The sequence below is a fragment of the Dermochelys coriacea genome, chromosome 1 (genome assembly GCF_009764565.3).
Source record: "Dermochelys coriacea isolate rDerCor1 chromosome 1, rDerCor1.pri.v4, whole genome shotgun sequence".
In the NCBI taxonomy this organism is placed as follows: Eukaryota; Metazoa; Chordata; order Testudines; family Dermochelyidae; genus Dermochelys; species Dermochelys coriacea.
Window position 1 is genome coordinate 75,609,884 of NC_050068.2, and position 22,186 is coordinate 75,632,069.

General features: G+C 42.5%; 1 protein-coding gene across 1 annotated transcript in view; it reads right to left on the bottom strand.

The window, feature by feature from the left end:
* The window catches only part of KLHL1 (kelch like family member 1), a 447,831-nt gene that overhangs the window by 89,671 nt on the left and 335,974 nt on the right, over positions 1-22,186 (bottom strand). The window contains exon 7 of the mRNA XM_038387225.2: positions 10,234-10,458. Within this exon, the coding sequence (XP_038243153.1) occupies positions 10,234-10,458 (225 nt within the window). The remainder of the gene's footprint in view (positions 1-10,233; positions 10,459-22,186) is intronic.

The following is a 22,186-nucleotide window of genomic DNA, read 5'->3' on the forward strand; positions in this document are numbered from 1 at the left end:
TCCCCATGTGGCACGGTATCAAATGCCTTACTGAAATCTAGGTAAATTAGATCCACTGCATTTCCTTTATCTAAAAAATCTGTTACTTTTTCAAAAAAGGAGATTAGGTTGGTTTGGCACGATCTACCTTTTGTAAAACCATATTGTATTTTGTCCCATTTACCATTGACTTCAATGTCCTTAACTAATTTCTCCTTCAAATTTTTTTCCAGGACCTTGCATACTACAGATGTCAAACTAACCGGCCTGTAGTTACCCGGATCACTTTTTTTTCCTCTCTTAAAAATAGGAACTATATTAGCAATTCTCCAATAATTCGGTATTATTCCTGAGTTTACAGATTCATTAAAAATTCTTGCTAATGGGCTTGCAATTTCAGGTGCCAATTCCTTTAATATTCTTGGATGAAGATTATCTGGGCCCCCCGATTTAGTCCCATTAAGCTGTTTCAGTTTCGCTTCTACCTCAGATATGGTAATATCTACCTCTATATCCTCCTTCCCATTTGTTATGCTACCATTATCCCCAAGATCCTCTTTAGCCTTATTAAAGACTGAGGCAAAGTATTTGTTTAGATATTGGGCCATGCCTAGATTATCTTTAACCTCCGCTCCATCCTCAGTGTTAAGCGGCCCCACTTCTTCCTTCTTAGTTTTCTTCTTATTTATATGGCCATAGAACCTTTTACTATTGGTTTTAATTCCCTTTGCAAGGTCCAACTCTACTCGACTTTTAGCCTCTCTCACTTTATCCCTACATCTTTGACCTCAATTAGGTAGCTTTCCTTGCTGATCCCTCCCATCTTCCACTCCCTGTATGCTTTCTGCTTCTTCATAATCACCTCTCTAAGATGCTTGCTCATCCAGCTTGGTCTACAACTCCTTCCTATGAATTTTTTCCCCTTTCTTGGGATACAGGCTTCCGATAGTTTCTGCAGCTTTGATTTAAAGTAATCCCAGGCCTCCTCTACCTTTAGATCCATAAGTTCTTCAGTCCAATCCACTTCCCTAACTAATTTCCTTAATTTTTGAAAGTCAGCCCTTTTGAAATCAAAAACCCTAGTTGCAGATTTATTTTTGTTAATCCTTCCATTTAGTTTGAACTGAATTAGCTCATGATCACTTGAGCCAAGATTGTCCCCTACAACCATTTCTTCTATGAGGTCCTCGCTACTCACCAAAATTAAATCTAAAATGGCATCCCCTCTAGTCGGTTCAGCAACTACTTGATGAAGGAATCTATCAGCTATCGCATCTAGGAAAATCTGAGCCCTATTATTATTACTAGCACTGGTCCTCCAGTCTATATCTGGGAAGTTAAAGTCTCCCATGATCACGCAGTTTCCATTAGTATTTACTTGATTAAAGATATTAAAAAGGGCTCTATCCATATCCAAATTAGATCCCGGAGGTCTATAGCACACCCCAAGCACTATCGTAGGAGAGGCTTTACTAGTTTTCTTCCCCAGTGTAATTTTTGCCCAGATGGACTCTGTCTTATCCATTGCATCGCTTCTTATTTCTTTACATTCTACCTCATCATTGATATACAATGCTACTCCACCCCCTTTACCTTTGTTTCTGTCTTTCCTAAACAGCACATACACTTCAATACCTGTAGTCCAGTCATGACTACTATTCCACCATGTTTCTGTTATCCCTATAATATCTGGTTTCACTTCCTGCACCAGTAGCTCTAGTTCCTCCATTTTGTTACCTAGACTCCTCGCATTGGTGTACAAACATCTTAATTTTGCTGTTTGGACTCGCTCACATTTTGTACCCTATTAGGCACAGTCATTCTACAGCCAGTATAACCTATTAGACTAGTATCCACACTGCCCTCGCTCCTTATATACATCTCCTACCCATGGCTGTATCCTTTCTACTTCATCTTCTTCCCTCTCAATGCTAAAATCTGGCGTGGAGATTTTCTGGACATCTCCCATCCATCTCCCCCCAATTCCTAGTTTAAAGCTCTCTTTATCAGTTGTGCCAGCCTCGATCCTAGAAGTCTATTTCCTTCCCTATTCAGATGAAGTCCATCCCGAGAGAACTGACCTCTGTCCGTGAATGCCTCCCAGTGGCCATACATCCCAAAGCCCTCCTTATAGCACCACTGCCTAAGCCATCTGTTGACAGTCATAATCTTGTCAGACCTTTGTTGCCCTTCTCTAGGAACAGGAAGGATCCCACTAAAGATCACCTGAGCCTCAATTTCCTTAAGTGTCTTCCCCAGCCTAGCATAGTCTCCCTTGATACTTTCCAGCGAGAATCTGGCTGTATCATTTGTTCCCACATGAAGGATAATTAGGGGATTCTTTCCCGCTCCCTTTAGGATCCTTTTCAACCTCAGGTCTACATCCCGTATCTTAGCACCCGGAAGACAGCACACCCTTTTATTCTCAGGATCAGCTCTAGTTACAGGCCTGTCTATTCTTCTCAATAAAGAGTCCCCGATCACATAGACCTGCCTTTTCCTGGTGACAGTGCTATTCTCCAGTCTCTCCCCTGTTCCCTCTGGCTGCAAGTTCTTTCCATTCCTATTTTCCCTTACAATCCTCTTCAACCCATCCTGTATCCTCCTGGGGCTCATATTTGGTGTAGTCTCCCTTGACTCTTCCCCTTTTTCTATAGGACTAGCCTCTCTTCTCTTCTTTCTTACCCTTCCACCTTCAACAAGTACCTGATGAGCCCCTTCTTCATTTTCCAACTCTGCAAACCTGTTCCTAAGCTCTATTTCTCCTTCACTAGCCCGTCTTTTTCTCTGTCTGGTTCTTTGAGTCACATGTTTCCACTGACCACTTTCCTCATCCAATCTCTCCTTAAAATTCCCCAGCCCTGCTTCCATCTGTGAGTCTGAGCTTTTCCCTTCAGATACCTCATATCTTTGCTCCATCATCTGCTCAATCCCCTTCCTAAACTCAACCAGACTTTCCACCTGCATCTCCAAACCTCGGATCTTTTCCTCCATCAGCTCTATCAGACGACATTTCATGCAGAAAAAACTCTTACCGGTTCCCCCCTCCAGGATCATGTACATACCACAGCTTCCACATCCAGTCATCCTCAATGACTGTGGAAACTGTGGAAAAACCTGAGTGTCTCTGGATTAAGTTTAGAAGTGTGTGCAACAAGAATGATGTCATGGTGGGAGTCTGCTATAGACCACCGGACCAGGGGGATGAGGTGGATGAGGCTTTCTTCCGGCAACTCACGGAAGCTACTAGATCGCATGCCCTGATTCTCATGGGTGACTTTAATTTTCCTGATATCTGCTGGGAGAGCAATACAGCGGGGCATAGACAATCCAGGAAGTTTTTGGAAAGCGTAGGGGACAATTTCCTGGTGCAAATGCTAGGGGAGCCAACTAGGGGGAGCGCTTTTCTTGACCTGCTGCTCACAAACCGGGTAGAATTAGTGGGGGAAGCAAAAGTGGATGGGAATCTGGGAGGCAGTGACCATGAGTTGGTTGAGTTCAGGATCCTGACGCAGGGAAGAAAGGTAAGCAGCAGGATACGGACCCTGGACTTCAGGAAAGCAGACTTTGACTCCCTCAGGGAACAGATGGCCAGGATCCCCTGGGGGACTAACATGAAAGGGAAGGGAGTCCAGGAGAGCTGGCTGTATTTCAAGGAATCCCTGTTGAGGTTACAGGGACAAACCATCCCGATGAGTCGAAAGAATAGTAAATATGGCAGGCGACCAGCTTGGCTTAATGGTGAAATCCTAGCGGATCTTAAACATAAAAAAGAAGCTTACAAGAAGTGGAAGGTTGGACATATGACCAGGGAAGAGTATAAAAATATTGCTCGGGCATGTAGGAAAGATATCAGGAGGGCCAAATCGCACCTGGAGCTGCAGCTAGCAAGAGATGTCAAGAGTAACAAGAAGGGTTTCTTCAGGTATGTTGGCAACAAGAAGAAAGCCAAGGAAAGTGTGGGCCCCTTACTGAATGAGGGAGGCAAGCTAGTGACAGAGGATGTGGAAAAAGCTAATGTACTCAATGCTTTTTTTGCCTCTGTTTTCACTAACAAGGTCAGCTCCCAGACTGCTGTGCTGGGCATCACAAAATGGGGAAGAGATGGCCAGCCCTCTGTAGAGATAGAGGTGGTTAGGGACTATTTAGAAAAGCTGGACGTGCACAAGTCCATGGGGCCGGACGAATTGCATCCGAGAGTGCTGAGGGAATTGGCGGCTGTGATTGCAGAGCCCTTGGCCATTATCTTTGAAAACTCGTGGCGAACGGGGGAAGTCCCGGATGACTGGAAAAAGGCTAATGTAGTGCCCATCTTTAAAAAAGGGAAGAAGGAGGATCCTGGGAACTACAGGCCGGTCAGCCTCACCTCAGTCCCTGGAAAAATCATGGAGCAGGTCCTCAAAGAATCAATCCTGAAGCACTTAGAGGAGAGGAAAGTGATCAGGAACAGTCAGCATGGATTCACCAAGGGAAGGTCATGCCTGACTAATCTAATCGCCTTTTATGATGAGATTACTGGTTCTGTGGATGAAGGGAAAGCAGTGGATGTATTGTTCTTGACTTTAGCAAAGCTTTTGACACGGTCTCCCACAGCATTCTTGTCAGCAAGTTAAGGAAGTATGGGCTGGATGAATGCACTATAAGGTGGGTAGAAAGCTGGCTAGATTGTCGGGCTCAACGGGTAGTGATCAATGGCTCCATGTCTAGTTGGCAGCCGGTGTCAAGTGGAGTGCCCCAGGGGTCGGTCCTGGGGCCCGTTTTGTTCAATATCTTCATAAATGATCTGGAGGATGGTGTGGATTGCACTCTCAGCAAATTTGCGGATGATACTAAACTGGGAGGAGTGGTAGATACGCTGGAGGGGAGGGATAGGATACAGAAGGACCTAGACAAATTGGAAGATTGGGCCAAAAGAAATCTAATGAGGTTCAATAAGGATAAGTGCAGGGTCCTGCACTTAGGATGGAAGAATCCAATGCACCGCTACAGACTAGGGACCGAATGGCTCGGCAGCAGTTCTGCGGAAAAGGACCTAGGGGTGACAGTGGACGAGAAGCTGGATATGAGTCAGCAGTGTGCCCTTGTTGCCAAGAAGGCCAATGGCATTTTGGGATGTATAAGTAGGGGCATAGCGAGCAGATCGAGGGACGTGATCGTTCCCCTCTATTCGACACTGGTGAGGCCTCATCTGGAGTACTGTGTCCAGTTTTGGGCCCCACACTACAAGAAGGATGTGGATAAATTGGAAAGAGTACAGCGAAGGGCAACAAAAATTATTAGGGGTCTAGAGCACATGACTTATGAGGAGAGGCTGAGGGAGCTGGGATTGTTTAGTCTGCAGAAGAGAAGAATGAGGGGGATTTGATAGCTGCTTTCAACTACCTGAAAGGGGGTTTCAAAGAGGATGGCTCTAGACTGTTCTCAATGGTAGCAGATGACAGAACGAGGAGTAATGGTCTCAAGTTGCAATGGGGGAGGTTTAGATTGGATATTAGGAAAAACTTTTTCACTAAGAGGGTGGTGAAACACTGGAATGCGTTACCTAGGGAGGTGGTAGAATCTCCTTCCTTAGAGGTTTTTAAGGTCAGGCTTGACAAAGCCCTGGCTAGGATGATTTAACTGGGACTTGGTCCTGCTTTGAGCAGGGGGTTGGACTAGATGACCTTCTGGGGTCCCTTCCAACCCTGATATTCTATGATTCTATGATTCTATGATTCAATGTGTCTTTCACTACAGGAGTCACTCCCACAGCTGCCTCTGTATCTGTCATCTCCTTCCCACCTAAATCCTGTTAATCTGGGAAACACAAGCCACACCAAAAAGACCACCTCCCCAGCAAAATCAAACCCCAAACAAGCACCACAAGCCAAACTCCCCTTGCAAACTCCCACTCAAACTCCCCTGTTTAGAGCTCTGTTTGCTAGCTCCTGTGCCGCTGCAGCTGCCTGTCAGTCTCTCCTGTTGAAGCTGTTCCACTGTACACTGTACACTGGCACAGAGAGAGTGAGAATGACACTATATTCCAGTGATGAGGCATCCAGGAAGTGGAAGATCTAGGGTAAAGTCCCCCCTACCCTGGCAAAATGACTGTAGATAGTTAATGTTCTCTAGATCATTTCTATAGACATGTCTATAACTTAATATAGAGATAAGATGGGCAAGGTACTCTTTTATTACTTCGTGAGAGAGTAGCTTTTAAGCTTACACATACCTCTTCTTCAAGTCTGGGAACCCAAAAAAAGCTCCGTGTAAGCTTGAAAGCTTGTCTCCGTCACCAACAGAAGTTGGTCCATTAAAAGATATTACTTCACACACCTTGTCTCTGTCATATCCTGGGACTGACAGCACTGCATATAACTTAATATGGATTTTTCTATTGTAAATATATTATTTTATCCAGAAATTATTTTTTAATAGTAGAATAATTGTCAGATTACCCAGAATGCTGATGCATCATTCACAGGCACCCACTTTTCAAACTCCTGGGGGGTGCTCTGCCCCAGGTCCTGACCCCACTTTGCCCCTTTCCCCAAGGCTCCACCCCTGCCCTGCCTCTTCCTGCTCTCACTCCACCCCCAGCTCTTCCCACTCCACCCCTGCCCCGCCTCTTCCTGCCCAGTTTTGCCCCCTCCCCCTGAGTGTGCCACATCCTCACTCCTCCCCCCTGTCTCCCAGCTTCCCTGCACGACGCAAAACAGCTGTTTGCAGCGGACAGGAGCCATGGAGAGGGAGGCACTGATCGGCGGAGTCGCTGGCAAGCGGAAGGCGCCGCAGAGGCAGGAGCTGATAGGGGGCTGTCGGTGGGTGCTCTGCACCCACCATTTTTCTTCCATGGGTACTCCAGCTCCGGAGTACCCATGGAGTTGGCACCTCTAGCATCATTAGATATTCTGTACAGAAATTTTTTAAAACACAGAGCCTACGTTTCAGCCATATTCTTATATTTATACATTATGGGGCAAATTGTCACTGCTATGTACTATGGATTAGGCAGTCATTTTCTAATATTCATAGGACCAATTTCTGTTCTGTTACACAGGTGTAAATATGGAGTAAATCCATTGAAGTAAATGGGCTCACTTGAGACCTACACTCTTCAGAGAGTAGAATGTTTCCCTTAGTGAGATTTATCTATCATATCTGTGGCACAAGGCATTTAATACACCTCTAATCTGCACTATTTTCTGGTTCGGTGTAACACAGTAATGTTCTCATTTACTAACAGCTTGTCTTCAGTCCAGGTCAATGACTGATTATTTCAGAAAATTAGTAACATTACATTTTGAAATCAATATCATCTGCTCTCAGATAATATGCACAGGTAGTCAGTCTATGCTCAACCTGTAACATCAGATTATGCACATGTATTCTAATGAAAAAGAAGCAGGAAATCATTGCAAAGTAATTTAAAAAAGAAGATGTCAAAGAAAAAAAAAGCTGTATGCAGAAAACAAAATTCAAAAGTAACGCAAAAAAAAAAACAATAGTACAACTTGTAACTCAGGGAAATGGACAAGATCTAACAGGTCTTTTCCATTTCTAGATTCCAGGATTCTATAATGATTCTATCAAAATAGGCAAGCTTACCAGAACACAGCACAGGTAGGTCAGTTTTTCCATACCTTATAAATGTAATATTCTGATGGTGAATGTCCTCTGGACTCTAAATTGCTTTAAGAGAAAAAAATCCTTCGCTTAATAGCAGAGAATTAAAATCAAAGGATATTTTTGAAGCCTACTTTAAAATGTTGTAGCCTTTTGTGATCCCTTTTGTCTCTCAAGAAGAGTTAACTTACACTATTTCAAAAGCTGTGTGTAATCCTGTTTATATCATCAATGTCACTTAAGTACGAATAACAAATTAATTGGAATGAAATCAGGATGCCTTGCTTTCCATTAGGAAAAAAAATCAAAGTTTGCCAATGGAAAACAGTAAACTTGGAAGGAAAATACATTTTATTTTACAGAGGATTATACATTTATGTATATAATTATTTCAAAGATTACTAATGAATTAAATTAAAACCCAAACTATTATTTTTAAACTATCTAATAGTTTTGTCTCAATTTCACTCCAGACAGGGAGACATGCCACCCATCTCCTGCCAACATTGACAAAAAATAAAAAATATAATAAAACAGTGTTGAGGTAGACTGGGGACGGGGTTGCTCAAATAAATGGTAAGTTTATTCAGAATCTTCCACCTATAACTCACTAGTCCAGATCCAGCTCAGTCATTACCATCTGACAACTCTAAGGTAGCATTCATCCAGCTCCCAGTGGAGAATGTATGTAACACAAAACCATCAGCATGGTTGGCACATTTATTGACAGTGTCAGGAGAAAGGTAAGGAATTCAATAGACAAAAAAAACAATCATCCATTGACATCTATGGTCATTTCAGGGCAAAGATAACTTGCGCTAATGATGCCTATGTTTTACCATACAGAAGAACCCCAGAGTTACAAACACCAGAGTTACGTACTGATCAACCACACGTCTAATTTGGAACTGGAAGTACACAATCAGGCAGCATCAGAGACCAAAAAAAAAAAGCAAAAAAAAACAGCAAATACAGTAAAATGTGTGTTAAATGTAAACTACTAAAGAATAAAGGGAAAGCAGCATTTTTCTTTGGCATAGTAAAGTTTCAAAGTTGTATTAAGTCAATGTTCAGTTGTAAAATTTTGAAAGAACAACCATAACGTTTTATTCAGCATTACGAACATTTCAGAGTTGTGAAGACCCTCCATTCCCAAGGTGTTCATCACTCTGAGGTTCTACTGTACCTACTCTGTGGATTAAGAGAGAACTTCAGTCTTCAAGGTAGCCAATCTAGCAATCTTCACAAGTATCACATTTAATTTAAGTATTATGGGCTGCTTTCATTCACCAGTTTAAGTAAAGAGTAACTCCAACAATATTCCATGAGTTACCCAGATATAAGACAGATGTGAAAGGAGGAAGAGCCCTGTATCTATATGCTACTGAACATAATGGGCCTAATTTTGACCTTTCATCGGTTGTACAATGGTGTAACGCTATTGACTTCCACTGACATGAGAATATGTAATATACCATATTCTCACATCAGTGGATATCAAAGGAGTTACATTGATGGAGGTCAAAATCAGGCCCAGGGGACGTACTGGCCGCCACTTCCAACAGCTCCTATTGGCCTGGAGCAGCGAACCACGGCCAGTGGGAGCCGCGATCGGCCGAAACTGCGAACTCAGCAGGAAAACAAACCGGTCCGGCCCAGCACGGGCTTTCCCTGCACAAGTGGCAGAACAAATTTGGGAACCACTGAGCTAGAGAATATGTTCTCTCTCTCTCACACACACACACATGCACAAACACACACACTTTGATAATCTAGATGTTTAAAACGATATCTGAAGTCTTCAGATAACTGAAGTTTCAGAAAAGCAAAATTTGACTTGTATACACATTTTGAATACTGGGGACAATTTTTTTTTTTTTTGGTAGTGAGGATTCAGGTAATCAGGGCTTACCTTTCTATATAATTGTTAATGGATTGTGAAGGGTTTGCATGAAGCAGTAATGTGACTGTAAGCACTCTGGAGTGCAAAGGCGTGTGCATGCTCTAATCACCCCGGTTACATTTATCTGAGGCAGTCTTGAAGTGCACAATGCTACAGATGCTATTACTGCTGATGAATGCCACTTTTGCCAGTGCTTTTAAAATTATAAGCCTTTCACCACTGCCACTAAGCTGATGTACCTCCCGTCCGTATCCTTTAGCATAGCTGAGGCTCTCCGAAGACATGAGAAAGTGTAGCGTATTTTAACTGTTTGATCAAAAATAAAAAATAATTCAGGATGCCAGTGACAAAAAAGAAAATCAAGACTGCGCTTCAGGGTCAATCTTTGCAAGTTTCAGTTTCCTTTTCTTCTTCTCCCTCCACCCAACACTGTATTTGGTTGTTGCTTTTTTTAATTTTAGAATTCTATATCTAATTTTTATTTTCATATACAAGCACACCACGGAGTGACTCAATATTGTTTTTGTATCTGCATATGAAACATTTTGGCAAATCGCATTTCTTTTGAATTGCTGTAATTCAGGAATCACTTAACATTGCTTGCCTACTATCTATCCTGGCAACGTCCATCAAACACATGTAATTACTTATTGCATTGTTACTTTAGCTCAAAAATACTGAGGTTTGCAGAAAAAATTATACATTTCCAAAACAAATTATCTCTCTTTAAAACTTAAATTTCTTACCTAAACCATGCCTATGTGTTGACATTGCGGGTAAGACAGTCCAAGCCTTGGTTTTTGGATTGTAACATTCAACAGTGTTTAATGTTTTTAGACCATCCCGACCTCCAATAACAAAGAGTTTGTCATCAATGACAGCCACACCAAACTGCAGCCTCCTGCCATTCATCACTCCAGCCTGGATCCATATATTTGTCCTGAGATCATACTTCTCTATAGTTGTAGCACCTGATGAGACATATTAATGGCATAATGTATTTACTGTATATGGCTTCATATACCCCGCTGCCCCCAAAAGTGAGAACTTCACTTAGTTGTCAGCTTGTTTGTGAATCTTATCAAACTTTTTCTGTTTATTTAGAGCCATTTGTAAAATGCCCATGAATGAGTGATTGATGCATCTTTTCCTGGAAGAGAAATAGGACCAAATGGCCACTCCAGAATTAGAGTATCATTAGTTTGAATAACATTATGTACTGGCTCAATGATTTCTTTTACAGTTCAGTGGTATAACTCCTTAAGATCCCTAACCTCATTACATTTGTTCAGTATCCTACATAAAAAAACCTGTGAAATTAAGTGTTATTTTCATTAGAGTTGGGAAGTTAGTATTCATATCTGGGTCTATACTTCCTTAGTTTTTTTAGTTCAGACCTATTTTTTTGTTTGTTTCAGACCCAGTATTATACCACAGACTGTCACCTACAGACTTACAAGTAATAGAGTTAAAATAGATTTATTTATACATCCAACAATGTTTTCTTCTGAATATGGTTATTTGTTTTACTTACACATCTGACATCAAAAGCTGTAAAGAACAAAACATATAAAATAATTCGGAATCTTGTCATGATTAGTTGGTAAATTAAGAAGCTTCTGCTGCTAAAAGTAACTTGTACATAACAAGGAAAGATGAAAAATGCAATAAAGTTGGTTATAAGAAACACACTGATAAAGGGACCATAATTAACTTAATCAAGTACAAGTCTAACAGAATAATGTATTCTATTAATTTACATATGCATATAGGAGAGGTTAATCTAAATCCAGATCACAAATATCTAAATGACAGATGGTTTTAAAGTAATCCATAGGAAAGATATATAATAATTAATATAATCTGTACACCTTCAGTATTTTATTTTCATACACATTTACACATCTAACATTGCTTTATCCCTAATGATTAAGTATCCCTAGAGAGAAAGTAAGCATCATTACCCTCTGCAATTAAGCTTCGCTATCCTATTTTATTTGGACTGTAATAAAAGGTTACAATTCTTTGTAAAACAATTCTTTCAGGATTCATTCATTCTTTGGAACAGAAGAAGCAATAAACAAAACAAAAACAAACATTGTGGAAGCAGTAGTTTTGTTAATTGAACTAAAACAGATGTGATTTAAATTCAATTTGTATCCAAGTTTAATAGAGCAATAATAATGTAGATACTCAACTGGATATATTAAATCCCCTGTTAATTTTCTGAAGGTATAAGAAATATGAACTAATTTCCACATTCAATTAACTCAGGGGTTTTTTTCTTCTGCAGACCTTAATTTAAAATTGTGAGCTGCATAAATAAATTAATCTACAGATCAGAGAGAACTTTAAAATCGTTTTTGGTGATATTGCATGGATTAACACACATTGCTGATGTTGTTACAAATTCTTGAGTTTGCATTACTAAGAAGCATTTTACATGCTGCAGGTATTGATTTTATAACGGACATGGCACTCGAATGTACAGGTTTTCTATCTGGCAGTTAAAAAATACAGTTGAGATATTTTGCAATTTGGATGGCAGATCATACCCAGTAAATATTTTTAAACTATGGTCAGTTGCACAGTTTCCTATTTTCTAATATTGGCTGCATTTTAAAGTTTGACACATTGTTTTATTTAAACTCTAATTTGAGTGTTTGATCCTGCTAGTGTTCCATGAATGATTGACTGACAATTTTTTTCAAGCAAATCCATATGGAAGCTAGCCAAAGGCCAGCCATAAGATCATCTGATTGAAGCTAATATCCTAGACCCAAAATAATCTGGAGTCAGGCCGGTGTATGGGATAGAAACAGCTTTAGTTGCTCCGATGGATGATCTCCAACTCTAACTGGGTGTTGGATAGAAATCCATTCTCATCCTCCTGGACCTCTCTGCAGTATTTGACATCACTGACCCAGAGACACTGGTGTCCAACCTGAGAGAGGTAGCAGTGGTCCAACAGAATGTATTAAAACAGTTTACATCCTTCCTGGAGAGACTAACTCAGAGAAATTATGGGAAACTGCACTTCTGCCAGTAGCCAGCTTCCTGTGGAGTCTCACAAGAATCAATTCTCTCTCTTATCCTGTTCAACACTGTCATGCAGTCACTAGGTGAACTGGTCAGATGACATGGTCTCAAGTGCCAGGAATATGCAAATGACACAGTGCTCTTTCTCAAAAAGAAAAGGAGTACTTGTGGCACCTTAGAGACTAACAAATTTATTAGAAATTTGTAAAAATTATAAGCTTTCGTGAGCTACAGCTCACTTCATCGGATGCATTTGGTGGAAAAAACAGAGGAGAGATTTATATACACACACAGAGAGAACATGAAACAATGGGTTTATCATACACACTGTAAGGAGAGTGATCACTTAAGGTAAGCCATCACCAGCAGCAGGGGGGGGAAAGGAGGAAAACCTTTCATGGTGACAAGCAAGGTAGGCTAATTCCAGCAGTTAAGAAGAATATCAGAGGAACAGTGGGGGGTGGGGTGGGAGGGAGAAATACCATGGGGAAATAGTTTTACTTTGTGTAATGACTCATCCATTCCCAGTCTCTATTCAAGCCTAAATTAATTGTATCCAGTTTGCGAATTAATTCCAATTCAGCAGTCTCTCGTTGGAGTCTGTTTTTGAAGCTTTTTTGTTGAAGTATAGCCACTCTTAGGTCTGTAATCGAGTGACCGGAGAGATTGAAGTGTTCTCCAGATCATACCACTAGATCTATTGTCTACAGCCAAGCGCTACGATATAACCGCATTTGTTCCAACCCCTCAGACAGAGACAAACACCTACAAGATCTCTATCATGCATTCCTACAACTACAATACCCACCTGCTGAAGTGAAGAAACAGATTGACAGAGCCAGAAGAGTACCCAGAAGTCACCTACTACAGGACAGGCCCAACAAAGAAAACAACAGAACGCCACTAGCCATCACCTTCAGCCCCCAACTAAAACCTCTCCAACGCATCATCAAGGATCTACAACCTATCCTGAAGGACGACCCATCACTCTCACAGATCTTGGGAGACAGACCAGTCCTTGCTTACAGACAGCCCCCCAATCTGAAGCAAATACTCACCAGCAACCCACACCACACAACAGAACCACTAACCCAGGAACCTATCCTTGCAACAAAGCCCGTTGCCAACTCTGTCCACATATCTATTCAGGGGATACCATCATAGGGCCTAATCACATCAGCCACACTATCAGAGGCTCGTTCACCTGCGCATCTACCAATGTGATATATGCCATCATGTGCCAGCAATTCCCCTCTGCCATGTACATTGGCCAAACTGGACAGTCTCTACGTAAAAGAATGAATGGACACAAATCAGACGTCAAGAATTATAACATTCAAAAACCAGTTGGAGAACACTTCAATCTCTCCGGTCACTCGATTACAGACCTAAGAGTGGCTATACTTCAACAAAAAAGCTTCAAAAACAGACTCCAACGAGAGACTGCTGAATTGGAATTAATTCGCAAACTGGATACAATTAATTTAGGCTTGAATAGAGACTGGGAATGGATGAGTCATTACACAAAGTAAAACTATTTCCCCATGGTATTTCTCCCTCCCACCCCACCCCCCACTTTTCCTCTGATATTCTTGTTAACTGCTGGAATTAGCCTACCTTGCTTGTCACCATGAAAGGTTTTCCTCCTTTCCCCCCCCTGCTGCTGGTGATGGCTTATCTTAAGTGATCACTCTCCTTACAGTGTGTATGATAAACCCATTGTTTCATGTTCTCTGTGTGTGTGTATATAAATCTCTCCTCTGTTTTTTCCTCCAAATGCATCCGATGAAGTGAGCTGTAGCTCACGAAAGCTTATGCTCTAATAAATTTGTTAGTCTCTAAGGTGCCACAAGTACTCCTTTTCTTTTTGCGAATACAGACTAACACGGCTGCTACTCTGAAACCAGTGCTCTTTCTATCCTTCACAATATATTTCCATACCACTACTATCATACCATCCATACCATACTATCAAGATGGTCGTGTGCTTGGATGAGGTCATCTCATAACTGGCTCTGTGGATGAGGGGAAAGCAGTGGACGTGTTGTTTCTTGACTTTAGCAAAGCTTTTGACACGTTCTCCCACAGTATTCTTGCCAGCAAGTTAAAGAAGTATGGGCTGGATGAATGGACTATAAAGTGGATAGAAAGTTGGCTAGATTGTCAGGCTCAAAGGGTAGTGATCAATGGCTCCATGTCTAGTTGGCAGCCGGTATCAAGTGGAGTGCCCCAAGAGTCAGTCCTCGGGCCAGTTTTGTTCAATATCTTCATAAATGACCTGAAGGATGGTGTGGATTGCACCCTCAGCAAGTTTGCATATGACACTAAACTGGGACGAGAAGTAGATATGCTGGAGAGTAGGGAGAGGATAGAGAGGGACCTAGACAAATTAGAGGATTGGGCCAAAAGAAATCTGATGAGGTTCAACAAGGACAAGAGCAGAGTCCTGCACTTAGAACGGAAGAATCCCATGCATTGCTACAGACTAGGGACTGAATGGCTAGGCAGCAGTTCTGCAGAAAAGGACCCAGGGGATATGAGAAGCTGGATATGAGTGAACAGTGTGCCATTGTTGCCAAGAAGGCCAATGGTATTTTGGGCTGTATAAGTAGGGGCATTGTCAGCAGATCGAGGGACGTGATCGTTCCCCCTATTTGACACTGGTGAGGCCTCATCTGGAGTACTGTGTCCAATTTGGGGCCCCACACTACAAGAAGATGTGGAAAAATTGGAAAGAGTCCAGCAGAGGTCAACAAAAATGATTAGGGGACTGGAACACATGACCTATGAGGAGAGGCTGAGGGAACTGGGATTGTTTAGTCTGTGGAAGAGAAGAATGAGGGGGGATTTTATAGCTGCTTTCAACTACTTGAAAGGGGGTTCCAAAGAGGATGGATCTAGATTGTTCTCAGTGGTAGCAGATGACAGAACAAGGAGTAACGGTCTCAAGTTGCAGTGGGGGAGGTTTAGGTTGGATATTAGGAAAAACTTTTTCACTAGGAGGGTGGTGAAACACTGGAATGCGTTACCTAGGGAGGTGGTGGAATCTCCTTCCTTAGAAGTTTTTAAGGTCAGGCTTGACAAAGACCTGGCTGGGATGATTTATTTGGGGATTGGTCCTGCTTAGAGCAGGGTTTTGGACGAGATGACCTCCTGAAGTCCCTTCCAACCCTGATTTTATGGTTGAAGGTGAACCTGAGTAAGACAGAGGTTTTGCGAGTAGGCAGAGGAAAACTCTTTGTGTAACTCTACAGTGCAGTCTGCTCTAGTTGAAGGTACACACCTAATTGTCAATTCAGTCCATAATTTAGGGATGCTTCAAGATTTCTCACTGATGTTAATATTCCCACATTGTAGCATTTGTGAGTAATGCTTTCTGCCATGTTAGCATTCTCTGTCCCATCCTAGCACACAATGCCCTGGTTTTCAATTTGAAAGAGGGGTTTGCAGCTTGTTTAGGGTAAGCCCCTGACGGGTGACGAGACACTTTGTTTACCTGAGCATCCGCAGGTACGGCAGCTCGCAGCTCCCAGTGGCCATGGTTCACCGTTCCAGGCCAATGGGAGCTTCTTCACTGACTTCCCATTTTAGAACATCAAGTCAAGTTCAAGGTCTCAATCCTTATTTTAAGGGCACTCAGTGGCCTGGGATCAGCATATCTAAGAAATCACCTAGCACCTCGGGTTGAAGACCGTGGTTGACAACTCTGCTCCTCTGCCACAATGGCACTTTGTTAGATAAAGGTAAAGCTTAATTATGCAAGAGACGGAGCTTTCATGAGAGTGGGTCTGATACTGTGGAATTAATTCTCTGAGGAACTAAGGATCATCACAAACATCACCATTTTCCATTCCAAGTAAAAGGCGAATTTCTTTGACCTTGATTTCTCTAACATGAAAAAACAAATGAACATTGGAGTGTGTACATATACCAAAACACTAAACTGAACACAAATTTTTTCCACTGTCGGGGATAAGAGCAAGAATGAAGCACACCATGGTAGTTGATGCACTACTGGAAAGATTCTTAAATACTACAGTATCACCTCTCAGAAGCTCTGAATTCTTTGAAATTAAGGTCACCTCTCCATACCAGACAGCAATGAGAAGATTATCTTAATCATTTCAGTCTGAAAGAAAGTGGGGCAGACAGGAATGGATCAGAAGAAACTGTTACTTAGGGCTTGGCTACACTTGCAAGTTAGAGAGCATTAAAGCATCCCCAGGTGCCCTAACTCCCGACCCGTCAAACCCCAATGGCCCCCTCCCTCAGTGGGTCTCCTGGGAGAGGCAGATCAGCATTGTATATTGGTAAGGCTGTTGCAAGCTTCACAAGGCATTTTGAAAAGGGTCAAAAGTGCAAGTGTGGAGTGAAAGACTCCTTTACAGGCTGCAAGAAGCCAAAGGGGGAAGGAGAAAGAGAGCAAAGAACGGGTCAACTCAAAAACTGCAGCTAGCAGGCTCAGTCCAAAGATAAGGCATTGGCCCCAGTCCAAGGTCATGGAGCCTGACAAAAAGTCTGCAGCTGTATTCATATCTTAGCCAACCCAGCCAGCCTTAAATAAAGGAGAACTAAGCTGAACAGGACTGAAAAAATTGCAAAAACAAACAAAACAGTGAAGGCCAGCAGGAAGGAGAGGGGAAACAAAGTTCTGTGTCCCTGGAGCCAATGTGTTTTGGAAAAGCTGAGGAGGCCACAGAGACCTGGTTTGGACTGGTACACAAAACACGGGGAACAAAGGTCACTAAACAAAATGCCCCCAAAAGAACCCAGGACTTAAAAACCCTTCTGAGAGCCAAGGCAAATCAGAGATCAACAGCAGACCCTGAATGACCCGTGCGCACAGAACAGAACTACCATCCACCCCTCCCCATCTTCTTCTTACATTACACCCAGGCCTGGCCAGCCTTGGGTAGTGAGGTTGTGAGTATGAAAGTGGGTTAGGGCTTGGGCACTAATGCTTTCTTCCTTCCTTTGAGTGACATGGGGACCCCCCCCTTGGCACTCTCCGCTGTTATTTTATTATTTTATCAATAAAGCTTTAAAACTTAGACACTTAGTGTGTTCCGTCATCTCCTGCCCTAATAATCCTGTGGCCTTACCCTGATCACCTAATGCCTCAGGCAGATTGGTAACAGAAATCTGGCACAGTTTTGATGGAGAATTGTGGAGGGAGCCGAGCAGAGTGCACCAATTGGTCTGCCCTTGAGATTTTGCATTTGCTCTGCCCGGCATTGTTGGTATTTCATGTTAAGGATTTTATAATGACAGGTGTGCCCCACCCTCAGTCATAGCATGGCTGAGAACGGAGAGGGATTTAGCATTCCCCTCTCCACTCCAGTCAGCGAGGGAAGGGTGCAGGTGGGTCAACACCTGGTCGTAGGAGTGCTGGGCAATAGGATGTAGCTTAGAGACTCTAGCTCCATACAACAGGTATCCTTGGTGAATACGTCCTCAGTCGTAGTATGGCTAAGTTGAAGAGAAGAGCTTAGCATTTCTTGCTCAGCCCAGGGGGGCATTTGGTGTATGGATCCTCGGTGGTAAAGAACGAGTAATATGGAGTGAGGCTTAGTGTCTCTCCCTCTGGCCCAGTGCGGTAACACTGGAAGCCCCGGTGCCGGCGTGAGCTACATAAAATCTCAAGTAATTAAAAAATCTTAAAAATTGTACTAAGCAATTGTAACAACATGTTCAGAAAACAGAAGGGTACAGCTGTGGACTTGGGATCAACGATGGGTTCAAGTGCAGACGTATGGGCATTAGGGAGTGTGGACAGGGTAGTCCGGCTGCCCGGTCAGCTGGCATCATGGGAGGCAGGTGGACCTAATGCCCAAGCCACAGGGGAGGCAGCAAAGAGGGATGGGACCCTGCTGCCTCTTTCAAAGGGTGGTAAAGACCTCTCCCGTCTGGAGAAGGCTCTCACCAAAGTCGGATGCAATCCCTGGGGTTCTGTGGAAAACATGGAAACATACCATGCTACTTAATTAAAATCCCATTAGGGCTCAAAAGGGAGCCATAATAGGTTGTACCTGTCACACTTAGAGTGCCTTGACTCTGCAGCTCGAGCCCTCCTGGCAATCAACCTCCATGAAAAGCATAACACTTATTGCGCCTCGGCTGAAGTGCCCCAGCGTCAATGTGAACGAGGTGTTGCATTACTGTAATGCCTCCGGAAATGTCCCCTAATCCCCTTAAGTCAAGTGACCACTCTTGCCATTGTTTTGGAATCGGCTGTAGGAATGTGGATATGCCTTTTCAAAGCTCCGTTTCTCACAGCCAGCATGCTTATCTGCTCCAGGATAAAGCAAGCCATTAGTATGGAATGTTGCTTGCTGTGAGTGTGTGAGAGAGAGGCAGGGTAGAGGGGGGTCTGAATTTACAAGACAGCATGCTGACACACTCTCATCACCCCAAAACCTCATTCTCTCTCCCCCAACATAAACACAACACACTCCCTGTCATGCTCCACCCACCCCCCAATATTTGAAAATCACGTTGCAGCCACTTGAACGCTGGGATAGCTTCCACAATGCGCTGCTCTTTGTGGTATTGCAAGAGCTGCTAATGTAGCCATGCCAGTGTGCTTCCAGCTGAGAGTGTAAACACTCAGCAGCATTTTCCCTGCTGTGGTCTCTGAAGACTGGTTTAACTCCCAGTGCTGTACATCTGCAAGTGTAGCCAGGCCCTTAGTCCTGCTGAAAGTAAACTGAATATTGATGGTATTCAGCATGCATGTACAAGGCTTTGAGAATTTTTCTGTGTAGACTTGATGTGCTTTACAAGCATGTATGGGCAACAAAATGTTTTTGCCATAGTAAGTTTTTTTAATATAGACAAGGCTAATGAAAACTATATGCAGAGTGCTTGAAGCTTGAGCCTAGAGTTTGTATCTTATGATGTTTAATCCCTTTGGGGTTTAGAGAGCATGTCCTTTTTAAATGTTTTTCATAAGGGGGGTACTGCTGATTGTTCAAAAAGAGAAAGTGCTTTTGGGAGGGGGGAGCAGAAGGAGAGGGGAGAGCAACAGGTTGTGTGTTGGGAGCTCCAGACAAGAGGGCTGCAGCAAGCAGGCCCTCACAGAGTGAAGCAGGCATGAACCTGCCTGAAATCTGGGAGAGACAGAGCAGCCAACCAGGGGAGAACCCAGTACAGGAGCCAGGAGGAGCACTTTGTGAGGGAGAAATCACCCGAGAAGGACAAACCAGAGCTAGACCCAGTATCACTGCTGCCCAGAATTGTATGGGGCTGTGAGTACAGGGGCTTGTGACTTTGCATTGGGAATAAGGAGGGAGGCTGTTAGCTAGCTAAGTGCAGAGATGGTCACTCTGTATGGCTTTTCAGAGAGCGGCAGAAGAGGGCAGCAGAGGGGGTTGTTGGGGAAAGTTCACTGGTGCTGAAGACGATCAAGAGCACCCAAGACTCACCACTTGACTGGAACTTTGCCCAGAATTCCTGAACTCTATGTGCAGACACATTGCTCGATTACCTGCCCTTTCAGACTGTGCTACCACTGGGCCTGTCGGCCCTTGTGTTGAATGCAACCCTGTTTTATCGCTGCATCTTCCACCCTGTTGTTTTTCTCCTTTTATCCCTCTGTAAATAAATATTTCCCTTTCCTATATTCATTGTACTCCCGGTGTGTGTTCACTCTGAGGTGCTTGGAATAGGTGCCCCTGGGGTGTAAGGGACTTTCCTTGCTGTGTTCCTGCTTGTGCCTTCTCTTGGCTAGAGCTGCCTGCAGAGTACATTCCAACTTGGCCATGAAGGTGCTAAAGTTACAGATGGTTTTGCTGTTCCGGATTCCTATTCAAGTTAACTAGTATTGGTAGAGCTCAGATGCACAACAGAATGGAGAACACCTTTCACTTCCAGCTTGCTAGAAAAGACAGCAAATTCCTCCTGCACGATGATCTTGGGAAGTTAATCAGAAGCAATGCAGAAAGCTCTGAGTTTGTGCATAATGTTGCAGCCCAAACTCAAATTGGATGAGACATCACAAGCATATTACTTCTATGTTCCAATTCCTCCACTGACTCACAGTCTATTTTGGTTGCTAGTTCAAGTTCAATTTATAAGAAAAAACTGCATCTCTAAGAAAGCTGTCTCCCTTTTGCCAGAATGATAGGCCTATAAGGAAAAAGGGAGGAGGGAAAATGAAGTATATGTGTATATCTCAAGCAAAGCCTTTTGTACCTCGGAAGGGAGAAGAGCTAAGTCTTCAGGTTAACAAAGGACCTCATCAAGTAGGTCTAATTTACATAAAAAGCACCAATATTCTATGGTGGTGGGTCCTATAGGCCAAATCTTCAGACCAATAAATATACTGCATTATTGATTTCTTTTTCTCTTACTGTTCAGACATTTTTAAGGTTTAACCTGCAAATATTTTAGAAACCACCAGTTTTTATAACATTGCAACTGACAACGCAACTAAAATGTTGAGTGGAATTTATAATTTTGGCAAAAGTAAGCAAACGCAGAACAGAACTCTTAATGGATCATTGTGATAATTACACACTGGCAGCTCTGTGAAATGAACTGTAGGGAACATTTTCTATTTAAAACCTCCAAATATAATCTTTCTATGAAAATCTTAGCTTGAGTTCTTATTAGCTTGATGTTTGGAGTTTTAAAATTAATTATTTTAAATTATTTGTGCTTAATTTCTACAAGCTGCTCCTATGAAGACTACTACTTTATTGAATAGAAATGAATACTGAATAGTGTCTCTAAAAATGTTTCTGGATATAACAAGAAACAAACCTTCTTGTGTCCCTAATTCTTCTCTCTCTCTCCTTTCAGTTAACCCTCACTGTGCAGATATGTACTGATCCTCTTTCCTTTAATGCTCTCCATTCTTGACTTCCTTATTTTTACTCATTTTTTTCATGTCCTTCACCAATGGTCATGGCCATACCATTGAACTTATCATGTGAAATGCCCTTTCTGCTTGATCTCATCTAGACCAGCCAGGTGTTAATTCACAGCAGGAGAGAGAGAGAGGGAAAAAAAAAACCTTTTGTAGTGATAATCAAGGTGCTGGAAATGGCCCACCTTGATTATCACTACAGAAGCCTTTTTTCCCCCCCTCTTCTGCTGGTAATAGCTCACCTTATCTGCATAATCACAGGTTTCAGAGTAGCAGCCGTGTTAGTCTGTATTCGCAAAAAGAAAAGGAGTACTTGTGGCACCTTAGAGACTAACAAATTTATTAGAGCATAAGCTTTCGTGAGCTACAGATGAAGTGAGCTGTAGCTCACGAAAGCTTATGCTCTAATAAATTTGTTAGTCTCTAAGGTGCCACAAGTACTCCTTTTCTTTTCACCTTATCTGATCACTCTCCTTACAATGTGTATGGTAACACCCATTGTTTCATGTTCTCTGTGTATATAAAATCCCCCTACTGTATTTTCCACTGCATGCATCCGATGAAGTGAGCAGTAGCTCACGAAAATTTATGCTCAAATAAATTTGTTAGTCTCTAAGGTGCTACAAGTACTCCTTTTCTTTTTATAAAATCATCATGGCAACTTTTCAGATGACAAATAGATTGCAGGAGTGCTAAATAATGAAGAAGACAGGTCACTGATACAGAATATGCTGGATCGATTAATAAGCAAAGAATATGTAACAAACCTTGTGGATAGGGGGAAGTGGTAG